At 43.1% G+C, this 11,406-nt stretch overlaps 1 protein-coding gene across 1 annotated transcript; it reads left to right on the top strand.

The window, feature by feature from the left end:
- Positions 1–26: 26 nt before the first annotated feature.
- ARFRP1 (ADP ribosylation factor related protein 1) lies at positions 27–11,406 on the top strand. Its single transcript, XM_057366085.1, has 8 exons — positions 27–208; positions 1,237–1,336; positions 1,701–1,788; positions 2,258–2,340; positions 2,947–3,028; positions 3,189–3,259; positions 8,727–8,827; positions 10,335–11,406. Exons 2-8 carry the CDS (start codon positions 1,244–1,246, stop codon positions 10,420–10,422), a joined length of 606 nt encoding a protein of 201 aa, XP_057222068.1. The 5' UTR covers positions 27–208; positions 1,237–1,243; the 3' UTR covers positions 10,423–11,406.

Here is an 11,406-nt window from a genome sequence, read left to right as displayed (position 1 = left end):
ACTCGCTCAGCACTCGGAGTTCCCGGGAGCCCGACGGCGCTCTGCATTCTGGGAGTTGTAGTCCACAGRCCCTCTTTGTGCCGCTCTCGCTGTGGCGTAGAGGACTACATTTCCCAGAGCCCCGTGCGCGGGATGGCGGCGGCCGGTGGCGCTGAGGAGTCGTGAGACCCGACTCCGGCTCCAGCTCTGACACCGGCACCAGGACCAGGTGAGAGGCCGCGGGCCTCGGGCTCGGGGGTCTTTTCCTCGCCCGCTGCGCTCGGGAGCTTGGGGCGGGTCTGCTGGGCTGCACCTGTTGATGGGCTGGGACGTCGCGCTGGGCCGTCAGGGGGAAATGGCGGTGGGGCCGGTTCACCCCTCAGTGGATGTCGCAGGGAAGGAGAGGGCCGGATCTCCTGGATCGTCTGGATCTGGAGGGATCTCCCGGGTCCGGGAGGAGCCGASCGGCGGTCTGGCATGCCCGGGATCATTCACTGTCCCGAAAGGGGAGCGGGCCGGGGTTCTCCCCACCAGTGGCCTGGCTGCTCCCCCGGCGGRCGGCAGGAGCCCCTCTCTCGCACAGCTGGAGGGGAACGGTTGCCCCGGGACCTGTGGGATTGAAGCCTCCTTGCACTTAGGTGCCCTGTCCTCCCTTACCGTGAAACCCCACATTCCTGCTTTGGAACACTTTTATTTCCCTTTAGGTAACGGTGTTTGACTTCAAAGTAGTCATTTAACCACGCACTTGCTTAGAGGCAGCTGCCTCTCAAAGGCTCGGCCTTGAGGTTCCCTTTATCTGTGTTTGAAGAGTTGTTGCAATGGCATGTGAGTCAGCTGCAGCACTTGGTACCAGTGCTTCCTGCATCCCAGCAAAGCTGCTCTGCCCTGTGTGTGCAAATCCAGCCCCAAAAAATCCCCGGGCGTGAGCTTCTGTGAGAATCTTGCTCAAAATACCCGTTCTGTGTATCTATATGAAGTTCATTTCATTTTCCGTGGGTCTTACGTTTACTTCAAGAAATGTTCAGCTTCCTTTGAACTTCCTTCCTTCCTCAGCTCCCCTTTGAACCCCAAATTGATCTTAGGCTATTTTCATGGTCTCTGTTAGGTCTGTGATTTTTCCTAGGATTGCCTAAATACGAGAGTTACTGATAAAAGAGTAACAGCATTCATTTGTCTGGCATTGGGAAGAGCTTGAGCTGTGGAATGAGGCTTTTGGAAATTACCTGTTTGTTAATGATTTCCTGGCATTTGTTGCAGGAGCAGGATGTATACGCTGCTGTCAGGGCTCTATAAATACATGTTCCAGAGGGATGAGTACTGTGTCCTGATCCTGGGTTTGGACAATGCTGGTAAAACTGTAAGTGCTGTTTGTCACCCTATGGAGGGCACACACAATCTTAAACATGCTTCTGGGATAAATCTTCCAACTTGGGTCAATCTTTCTTCAGCTGTGTCCTGAGTTATTTTAGCGATGACACACCAAACAATCAACTTTTCCTCATTACTTAAATTTAGCACAAGCTTTCAGGGATGTGGCTGAGGCTTTGGTAATCCCATAATCACCTATGATCCCTTCYTTCCATGCTAAAATAGGGAGCAAAATTAGGTAGGGCAGTGTCTGCTCTAGTAGGGTTCTGCAGAAATAAAAAAGCAGGTTTGGGGTAGGATTACTCCAGCCAGTAAAACATTTGAAAGTAAATTCTTTGTCTTATTCTTTTCAGACATTTCTTGAACAAACTAAAACCCGATTTAAYAAGAACTACAAAGGGATGAGTTTGTCCAAAATCACAACCACTGTAGGCTTAAACAGTAAGTAAATCCACGTGGAATTTTYTCAGCTTTCTTGCACAGTTAGACAACAGCTGTTTTTTGTTTGACGTATTTAAGAATTCACAAGAGTGGAATAGTTCCTGGAAACAGAGATTGTATCTCCCAACTACCTGGGTCTATTTGTAGAGAATAAAACAGGCTTTCTTAATTTAGGAGGAAAAACTCTTGAARTATTAAATCTCCAGGTATCCTATTTCAATGCTATCCTCAAACTGTATTTCCCTGGAGTTCATTCCTTGGCCCAATTCTGGAATTATTTGCACTGATAATGATCTGTATTTGTGATCACTCTGTACAGGTTTTGCTCTGTTGTTGCAAGTAGCCACTCCTTGCTATTTTTTCTCCTACAAGCCTGTCCCACCCCAGATTTCTGAGTGGGGTGTGCAGAAGTTTGTGATTTCCAGCACCTGTAGTTTTCATTGCTCTGTCCTTTCTTCCTTCCCTCTAGTTGGAACTATTGATGTTGGCAAAACTCGGCTGATGTTCTGGGATCTTGGTGGGCAGGAGGAACTGCAGTCACTTTGGGACAAGGTTAGAGATGTGGTTTTGTTTTATTTGCTTTGTACAGTTTGCCCGGAGAAGCCATGGCTGCTCCATCCTGGGAAGTGTTCAAAGCCAGGGTGGATGGGGCTCTGCTCTGGCTGATCTAGTGGAAGGTAKCCCTGCTTATGGCAAGTTTTCCAACACAAACCATTCTGTGATTCCATGATTTCTTTAAGAAGTGGTTTCGTCTCTTTTAGAACTGAACCMCTATGATTATTTGATAATCACCCAGGTTTATTGGTACCCCAGTAGTTAGCATTAACACTTTTCCARAGATTCAACTATTTCTGTGCTTAATATTTGCATTAATGTTTACAGACAGCACTTACCAACCCATATCTGGGTTGTGACATAGAGATAAGCTTTGGGGGGACACAGGTGAGGTTTTTCATGTGGTGTGCTGAACAGACCTGCAGAGACAGAACAGGCAGTACATGCTGTGTGTCTCCATTCTCCAGGCACACTGTGATACAGCTGGCTCTAACTGGTTGATCTTCTCCATGTGTACCAAAACTGTATCAAAATAAAATAAAATGAGGAAGAGGAACAAGTGGTTCTAATGGATTGACAGCAATATCTGTATTCTCCTTCCAGTACTATGCTGAATCTCACGGGGTGATTTATGTTATTGACTCCACTGATGAGGAGAGGCTCTCCGAGTCCAAAAGAGCTTTTGGTGAGTACCATGTGAACAAAATAGACCTGCAAAGTTCTATAAATTCTATCAAATGAAACTGTAATGCAAGGAGGAACCTCTGGCTTCATCCCTCTGTCTAGATAATCTGTGTCAGACTTCCAGAACTGGCTAAACCTGGTTTTGTTTCTGTCCTTTGTAGAGAAGATGATTACCAGTGAAGCTCTGGAAGGGGTACCCATTCTGGTGTTGGCCAACAAGCAGGATGTAGAGGTAAAATATTACAGATTTACATAAGTGAGCAAATCGGCCTTGGAAAGGGGAGCTCTGCATTCATGTTAAATTTGTGCCACATTCCTGAGCTGATCCTATAGCACTTTACTACYACTGGAAATAATAACATGGATTTTAGTTGTATTTTTTTCCTTTCTCCCCCAGCCTTTTTCCAGTGTCATGAATGAGCTTCCTACAGGCATGTAGTTTGCAACTCTTTATGTAAACAGAACAAGCTGTGCAGCTATGGTGGGTCTTGTACTGTGACTGGGTATATTGATATTGTTTTTTCCTGTTTGTTCAGAAAAAAAGAAATGTTTAGTCCACTAGATGGAGCCAGAGGCTTCCAGTAGGATTTGGCGCGCCAGCCCTGGCAGCTGGGATCAGTAAAGTATGCAAATACTTCTCAGGCTCTTCCTCTGGACTTTACACTTGTCCAACTGATTGCACTTGTGGGAAATACTTACGACTTCCTGAGAAATCACCTGGTTCTAAAGGAGGGTTTGGTTACATTTCATGTGTACAACACAGATTGGGTTTTGGATTATCTACTTTAGCTAGATTATATAGATCATACAGTCTTAGAAATAAGAGAAATGTAGTTCCATGTAAAAGCATGGCATTAAGACAGGGCTGATTTATGGTTCTGACTTAGCTGTGGTGTCTGAAATGTGAGGAAATGGTCTGTCTTTTTTCTGTGGAAACCAGAACACTGACTCTCATTTTTCCATGCAACACCAGTTTTCCTGCAGGGAGCAGCCTGCAATCTTGCCTTGAGCTGTTGAGGATAAGCCCCATGCAGTGACCTGGAAAGCTGTTCCAGATTCCCTTGTGGCTGTATATGCATATTTTGCTACAGGCTGCAGACACTGGCTCTTCTGACATTCTAGCCAGACTGAAGACAAATAATTGAGCAAGTAGACTCCTTTATTCTTCAGTAATTACTCAGGTTCACTTAAGCAGGTTTRGAAGACTCAGTGGCCTGTTTCTCTTCCTCCCATCTAGCAGAATGGAAAATGTCTGGAATAAAACTGAACCTTACAGGATTAGCATTGATAGAGAWTTTTCTGCTCTGGATCTCCAGACATAAAACTAATAGGGAATTCTCACCAGCATCCCTTTGTCCTGAACCATGATAAGGGGGGATAAGTGGTACCTTCACCTTGCTGGTATTTGGAGATGAAGGATAATTCTTGATGATKACCTGTGTAGAGGCCAGCAGAAGTCTTGTGACTAAATTCATCAGTAATAGTTCATCTGATATAGCTGTTTTGTTTTTTTTAAGTTTACATTCTGCACATGAAGATAACAAAAGTGCTGATGCAACCTGAAATTGCTTAAAGTGTTAAGAACTCTGGTGTGAGCCCTGGGGTACATTGTGTCCTCTCAGCACTGCCAAGTACAAGCAGTGTTTGGTCATTCCAGGGGTTGAAATGGAGTCACAGACAGCAAAACACCAATTTGTAATATTCTCACAATGCTGAATGTGATATTTTATGGTATCAGGAGAATGCTCTGTATTTAGGAGGGGCTTCAAAACTGTATTATTTTATAATTAATTATATAATTTAAAAGACTGAGTCAAATGGGTCTTGGAGGAAGGAGTTGGTTTGGGTTTTTAATGGAACTATTGCTTTGTAGGCGAAATAAAATATCCAACATCTAGTAAATCTTGTGAACTCATTTTCAACTCAGAATGCCACTTTTGAGAATGTAGCTTATTGCAGAAAAAACTGCAAAATAGGATTTAATATTTGCTGCTTTGATGTGAAGGCAGCTGTTTAAAGGTTTTCACAAGGTATATATTTCTGAGGTTTACAATGAACTGTTACAGTTTGAGGATAGAATGTTTTATTATGGAACCCTATTCAAAATACTGGATATCCTGTCAAAAACAGCATCTGAAATTTAATGATCTGAAAATTACTGGGTGCTGTGTCATATCCCATGTCTGAGAGGAAGTTTTACCATCCTCGTCTAAAGATAAATTTTGGAAATTTAATTTGAAATCTCCAGAATATTGAAACGCCTCCCCATGCCTTTGGAAAATGTGAGGAGTCATGGTGAGTAGCAGAATACGCATTTCCACACAGGTATTAGAAAACAGACCTTCTGGATGAGAGCCATTCCAGTTTCCAATTGAAGATCTACCACAGGTTCCCTGTAAAATTAGTTTCAGTTTAAATACGCTGATGTAAATTGAGGCTATACTATTCCTTGTTAAAGTTTAAACAAGCTTAAGTGTTAATTTAAAACAAGCTTRTAAAAAGGTAGCCCACAGCATAGATCAGGTGAGTCAGACTTTATGAAATGGTTTTACGTAGACAATCCATCTTGCTTTTGTTTCTCTTTTGGTTCCATTCTRATGGTTGATTACTCTTGGCTGAATGTTAATGCTCTTTAGATGGCTGAAGRGCCTGAGGTTTTATCCTGCAAGGTTTTATCTATGCTTCAGGTTTTGTTCTGACAGGAGACCAGGCAGCAGCATTGTCTTTGCTGCAGTGGATTTGGTAAATGGATAAAGACTCTACAATGCAAGCTTTTTTTGGTTAAAACTTACCTTGCTGCTTGACAGATTTTTAGGTGTGCCATTGCTGAGTCTTAATTTGGGTAAGGCTGTTCTAGATCCTTCATGGAAGGAATTTGCTTTAGTCCTGGCAAGATTATACCTGCAACAGCTTTCATCAAAAGATGTCTTWCAGTGTGTTATTTTGGGGAAGCTCAGATGGAAATTGGATTTGTCATGGGTTGCGTGAGGTTCCTGTGAACTGGCTGAGCTACCATCATTCCTGGAAGGTCACCATGAATTGTGTTATTGTAATAGAGCACTGTTGATGTGTTCACAGATCCAGCTTCCCTTCTTTGCCCTCGGCTTATGTGTTTGCATCTGAGAAACAAAACACATCTGTAAACAAATATTTTGTAATGTGGCTGGGCAGGAGGGGAACTTGGAAGCCACAGCTGACATTTTCCCCTGAGCATGAGAAGCTCATATGCYGCATGCTGAAGTGATGGATGATTTGCCTCATCATCTGCTGCCAGATGAGATTCCAGCTCATGGCTTTCCCTGGAACACTAAAACAAGGCAATGGTAGTTTGCTTTTACCTCCTCTGCTGTGCTGCTCTATTTCACCCTGAGGAAAAAAAGATGTTCCTCAGAACAGTAYTGGTGATGCAGTGACCTCCTGTTGTAAGAATGTGAATGGTGAAATGTCTCCTCAGAAGCAAAGCTCTTTGTGATGCAGATGTCCAYGGAGAGCTGTGGCTGGGCAGCTCTGTGGAAGGTGGGGCAGGCCATGGCTCTACCAGSTGGGAAGGGGAAGTTATAACAGTARTTTMTAYTGGGAGTAAAAATGGCTATAACTGCAAAAAAAAAAGTGATCCCTTAAAAGCCTCAAGGATGGGCGAGGTAAAGAATGTTGGTTCTCTGTTCTGCTGGGTGTGTACAAATGTCCTGGTCTGCTGGTGGTGCTGGGAAGTTCATTGTCTGATTGCTTTGCTACTTGTGCAAGTAGAAATGAAGGAGTCAAAGACAACAGACTGTGCTCTCTGTTGTTAACTTTGTATTTTGAACACTTTATCTGATTTATTTTAAAAGATTTTAAAATATGGCATCATTCAGACAAGAAGAAGTTGTTATACAATGGTATTAGGTGTGAGAAGCTTAAAGTATATTTCAAGAAACATTTGCTCAATTTCAGCTGCTTGACATTTAACCTTCCTTGACTAAAAAAACAACCAAAGGCATGAAAAATAGCTCTTTTTTGAGCTGACGTGCAGCTCTTTCTCCTTCCYAGTTGTTGGGTAATTGTCTTGTCCACAGCTTTGGTTTAAACCAGGAAGCATTGGGACCTGCTTTTCTTACTGGGCAGTCAGAACACTATATCAGGCTAAGGGATCTTTTACAAACCAGGAGAGAATGGTTGTTTGGTTGTAATCTCTTGCCCATCTTCCTGACCTGTATGAATTCCAACTCCCAAGTCCAGTCTGACTCCCTCTAAAGTTAGTATTTCTTGAGGCTTTTAAAATTAACTATTTGCCCTGTGGCTGACAGCTCATCTGTATGAACTACGTGTTTTTCACTTGGCAGAAATCCTGAATTTTTGAGGCTTCAATGGAATGATGTTAGTAACATTTTTTGATACWGTTTCCAGGTCATCGATTGAGAGGGCAAGTTTAAAATGCAGCTTAGGTCATAACAAAGTACAGTCATCAAAAGTTGCACAATTAATGGAGTCAAGGGCTCTGGGTTCTGMATTGGGTGTTGTTGAACTCCCATATCAAACTATATCTTAAGATCCCTTCCTATTTATAAGCAATGAAAGCTGCTTACTTCTGTTGTTCACAGAAATTTCCTGTATTTAATTTCTCYAGAATCAGTGTTTTGCAAATGGATGGCTGGTAACATTAAGTTTCATATTTCTATTCCCTCAGAGTTTACATCCACTTTGTCAATCCTCAGGACAAGGGTCCAGCTTGGCATTTGTGTAAACATTTGTTCAAAACACATGTGTGAGCCTCACTGAAGGTTCAAAACATGTGTGTGAGCCTTGTTGAAGGTCCAAAATGTCTTTGCAGAGAGGAGGAAAGGTGGGCTTGTGGTCAGCTGAAGTGCTTAGATAGGTTGTCTGAGGCTTCTGAGGAAAAAATGAGTACTGAGTGCTCAGCGAGCTGCAAGTCCAGACTTAAGTAGGGCAGGTTTGCTTTTGTTGCTGTTCTAAAAGTAAGATTTTTGTGGTGATACTGGGATTTATGTCAGGAGAGTAATCCACTGATTTATTGGGGGTTCGATTTGTGYTGCTCTTCCCAGCAGCCTCCTGGCAGCCTCACAGAAGTTCAAGACCTGCCTGGGGTCAAGAGCACAGTGACATCAGGCACCAGAAAACGARCTGTGCTCAGTGCTGCCAGTGTTTTCTCTGAATGCAAACAGACAAGTGCAGGTGGGGCATGGCTGTAATGCCAAGAAATGTGCTGGGTACTGAGGAAAAATCACATGCTTTTTTGTGAGAGTGCTCAGGATGCTGGCCAAGAGTCAGCTGGGCTTGTGGCAGGGACACCATTTCAAAAGATTTTGTAAATAGTACAGCTCTTGTAGTGTAAACAGACTCTTACTCTTGTCTTGGTAAACAGAAGCCATGTGTGACAGTTGAGCTGCTTGGAAAGAATATCCTTAGAGGGTGCAGGTTATGCTCATTTTCAGAACTGTTTGTGTACAAAGTAAGGATCAAGGAGGTGAGGCAGTGTGTGTGTACTCTCAGCAAACAGTCTTCTCTTTGGGGAAAAAAGAATGTGTTCATTTCTTTGGAATGCARAGAGGTGAATTTGCTGTGTTGGTGGGTGAGGGGGTTTAACCTCACGCTGTTGCTGTCCTGACTGAAGCAGGACTGCAGGTGTGGTAGGATTCATTGTGGAAGAASGCCACCATGACTTGTAGCACAAACMAGCTCTACTTTGCTTCCCTTTGCAGACTTGTCTGTCAATACCTGACATCAAGACAGCATTTAGTGACTGCATTAACAAAATTGGGAAGAGAGAYTGCCTGACACAAGCCTGCTCGGCCCTTACTGGGTGAGTATGAGAATAAGTAGTCTGAGAACTGGTTTACTGAACATTTTGTGGGGTGTCACACRCAGAGCAGTGCTACAGGATTTACTAAGCCTTGAAAGGGAGCTGTGCTTCTTTCCAGCACTGACAGACACTTGTTTGAGAACCTTRGACTTGCACTGGGTCACTTAACTTYATATRTAAATYCTGCYTGTGAAACATAGTGGAAGTATACTGCTGGCTGAAAGCAACAGGACTTGGAGGCTTATTTTTGGCCCTGTGTCTTCCCTTCTCCTTACACAATAATGCTTGCAGATGTTGGTTTACTGCAGCTCCTGGCTTTTAGGTTAGAAGTCAGTTTAAAATGCAGCTGTTGATGCCTCTGCCAGAGAAATGGTTGGTGGGCCACTGTTGCCGTAATTATACTCTTGCTTGCATATTCTTTGGCATGGAGATGAGCTTTGTGATGGTGATGATAGAATAGTCTCCAAGAGTGCTCTTACATGGGGATGCCTGTGGTTTAAAATTTGATGACTAAAACAGACTCTAATTTGGGCCTACACAGCTGCATGCCACGACCTTGACCAACCCACTGAATTCTTGCTATCTCAGCGTCATTATTGCGCATTGAGTCTTGCAGTACTTTGGTTATTTGTACTTTCAGTTCTTTGAGTGAAAAGTGCTATTTGGCATAAGTCAAAAGTGCTGTTCCAGGTGGTGAAAATATTCCTGGCTGAATTACTGTCTGGGCTGAATTCAGAGCTCTGAAATATTTTCTTTTATAAATTTAGCTAGAAGTCTTTGTTGTAATACAAGCTGCTGCAAAGGATAACAAAAACTTCTTAAACYGTGACAAAAATGTGTTGTCTGCATTGTTGCAAATGACATACCATTACCATTAAGCAGATGAACAACCACAATGTTCAAGCACTGACTGGAAGAGAAGTGTTAGATAATAACCTTATGTAAAACAACATTTTCAGTTGTGTTTTTTGTACAAATACTTCTAGTTTTGATCTGTTTGGAATTTCCTTTCAAAATTCCAGTTTGAGCTTGCACTAAAAGAATAAATAAGTCTTGGAGGTCATGGGGAGCTGTGCAGACTAGCAAGGGGGTGACTTGCTTGGGAGCCCCAGCACAGATGGTTCCAGAAAGCTGGAACCAGGATTATGAGATCGTATACAAATGGTSTGAGGTTTGTGGCAGAATAACCTCAAAACAGCTGTCAGGTGGTTTGGTGCTCATTCATTCCAAGGTTTCCACAGAGTTRGTGACTAAGTTGGGTGTAGACTTGTACAGACATCAGAAAAATGGATGGAGATTTGTATGTTGAGCTAAAAGAAATCAGATCCCTATTGTTTGCCTGTATGAGAAGTAACACAAATGCCAACATGTAACTGTGGGGTGAGTAGAGCCCTTCCCTTTCTTATGTAAGGGCTCGGTTAGGGCCTATGTGAACCATGTGTTTGTTCTTGGTTGCTGCTTGTTGTTGGTTTATTTTAAAACCTTGTCTGCTTGTCTTACTTCTTAGCAAAGGGGTGAACGAAGGAATTGAATGGATGGTGAAGTGCGTGGTGAGGAACATCCACCGCCCCCCAAGAAAGAAGGACATCACGTAGGAGTTGTGAGCAAGCCAAAGAATGGACCTTCTCTTTCCACACACTTTTGTGTTCCCTTTAAAGAAGGTGATCCACTGGATTCCTATTACACCTGATTCTTTCCTAAGTTTGGAGACAAATACTCTCTTTCTGTGTCTAAAAAAACCTGAGCCAAGGATTCCAACTGGGTGGGGGGTGGGAATCTCTTACATTAAGTATTAAGTCATTGGCCTGAGAGCATCCTATGTAGCAACCTACACATCGTTGCAGATGCAAAGGACTTAATTTTCTATCTTACTTTGTGATTCCTGGTTTGTTAGTCTAACAGGCTGGAGGCCGGTGACATGAAGGAGCTGCTGAAGGAAATGTGTAGGTGAATGTGGAAAGGGAGGAACAGCCTAGGGGAATGGTTGTYCCTCCTAACTGAGAAGATCCCTTGCTGCTCCAGCCCCGTGTTACTCCAGGGTGTTAATGGCCCTGTTATGCTGCTGTTGGTGTASTGGGGAGACACAGTGGTGATTAGAACTTGATTTTCAGTCGGGGTGTTGCTTTGTAACTTTGACCTGTGGTAAACGCAGACGTGGAAACCAGCAACTGCACAGTTTGAATCATGGAATCATTAAGGTTGGAAAAAACCTTGAAGATCATCAAATCTAACTGCACAGTTGTATGCTGGTTGAAATGGATATTCCTACCAGGACATGGATTCCCAAAGCACTGCCTTGCTCTGACTGCCAGTCTCTTTGTGTATTCTCTTTAATCTGAAGAGTAATTGGGATCTTCTGTAACTGGAGTGAATCRAGGGCCTCTCTGTGATCTTTCTGAGCTGAAAACAACCTCTAGACAGGGAGAAATCAGTATGCAATAAAGCTTCCTACTCTTTGAACTTCTCTGGCTGAAACAAGTGATATTTGGGAATAACAGTACTTAGCCCTCTAGTTTTCTGTAAAGTAAGAAAACAGAAAGGCAGCACTCAAAAGTCAAACTTCTGTTCAGTGCTTACAT

The sequence above is a fragment of the Malurus melanocephalus genome, unplaced genomic scaffold, assembly GCF_030028575.1.
Source record: "Malurus melanocephalus ecotype Western Australia unplaced genomic scaffold, MMel_1.1 scaffold_59, whole genome shotgun sequence".
Taxonomy (NCBI): Eukaryota; Metazoa; Chordata; class Aves; order Passeriformes; family Maluridae; genus Malurus; species Malurus melanocephalus.
Note: the sequence above shows the minus strand (reverse complement) of the source record. Positions and strands in the feature narration are given on the sequence as shown.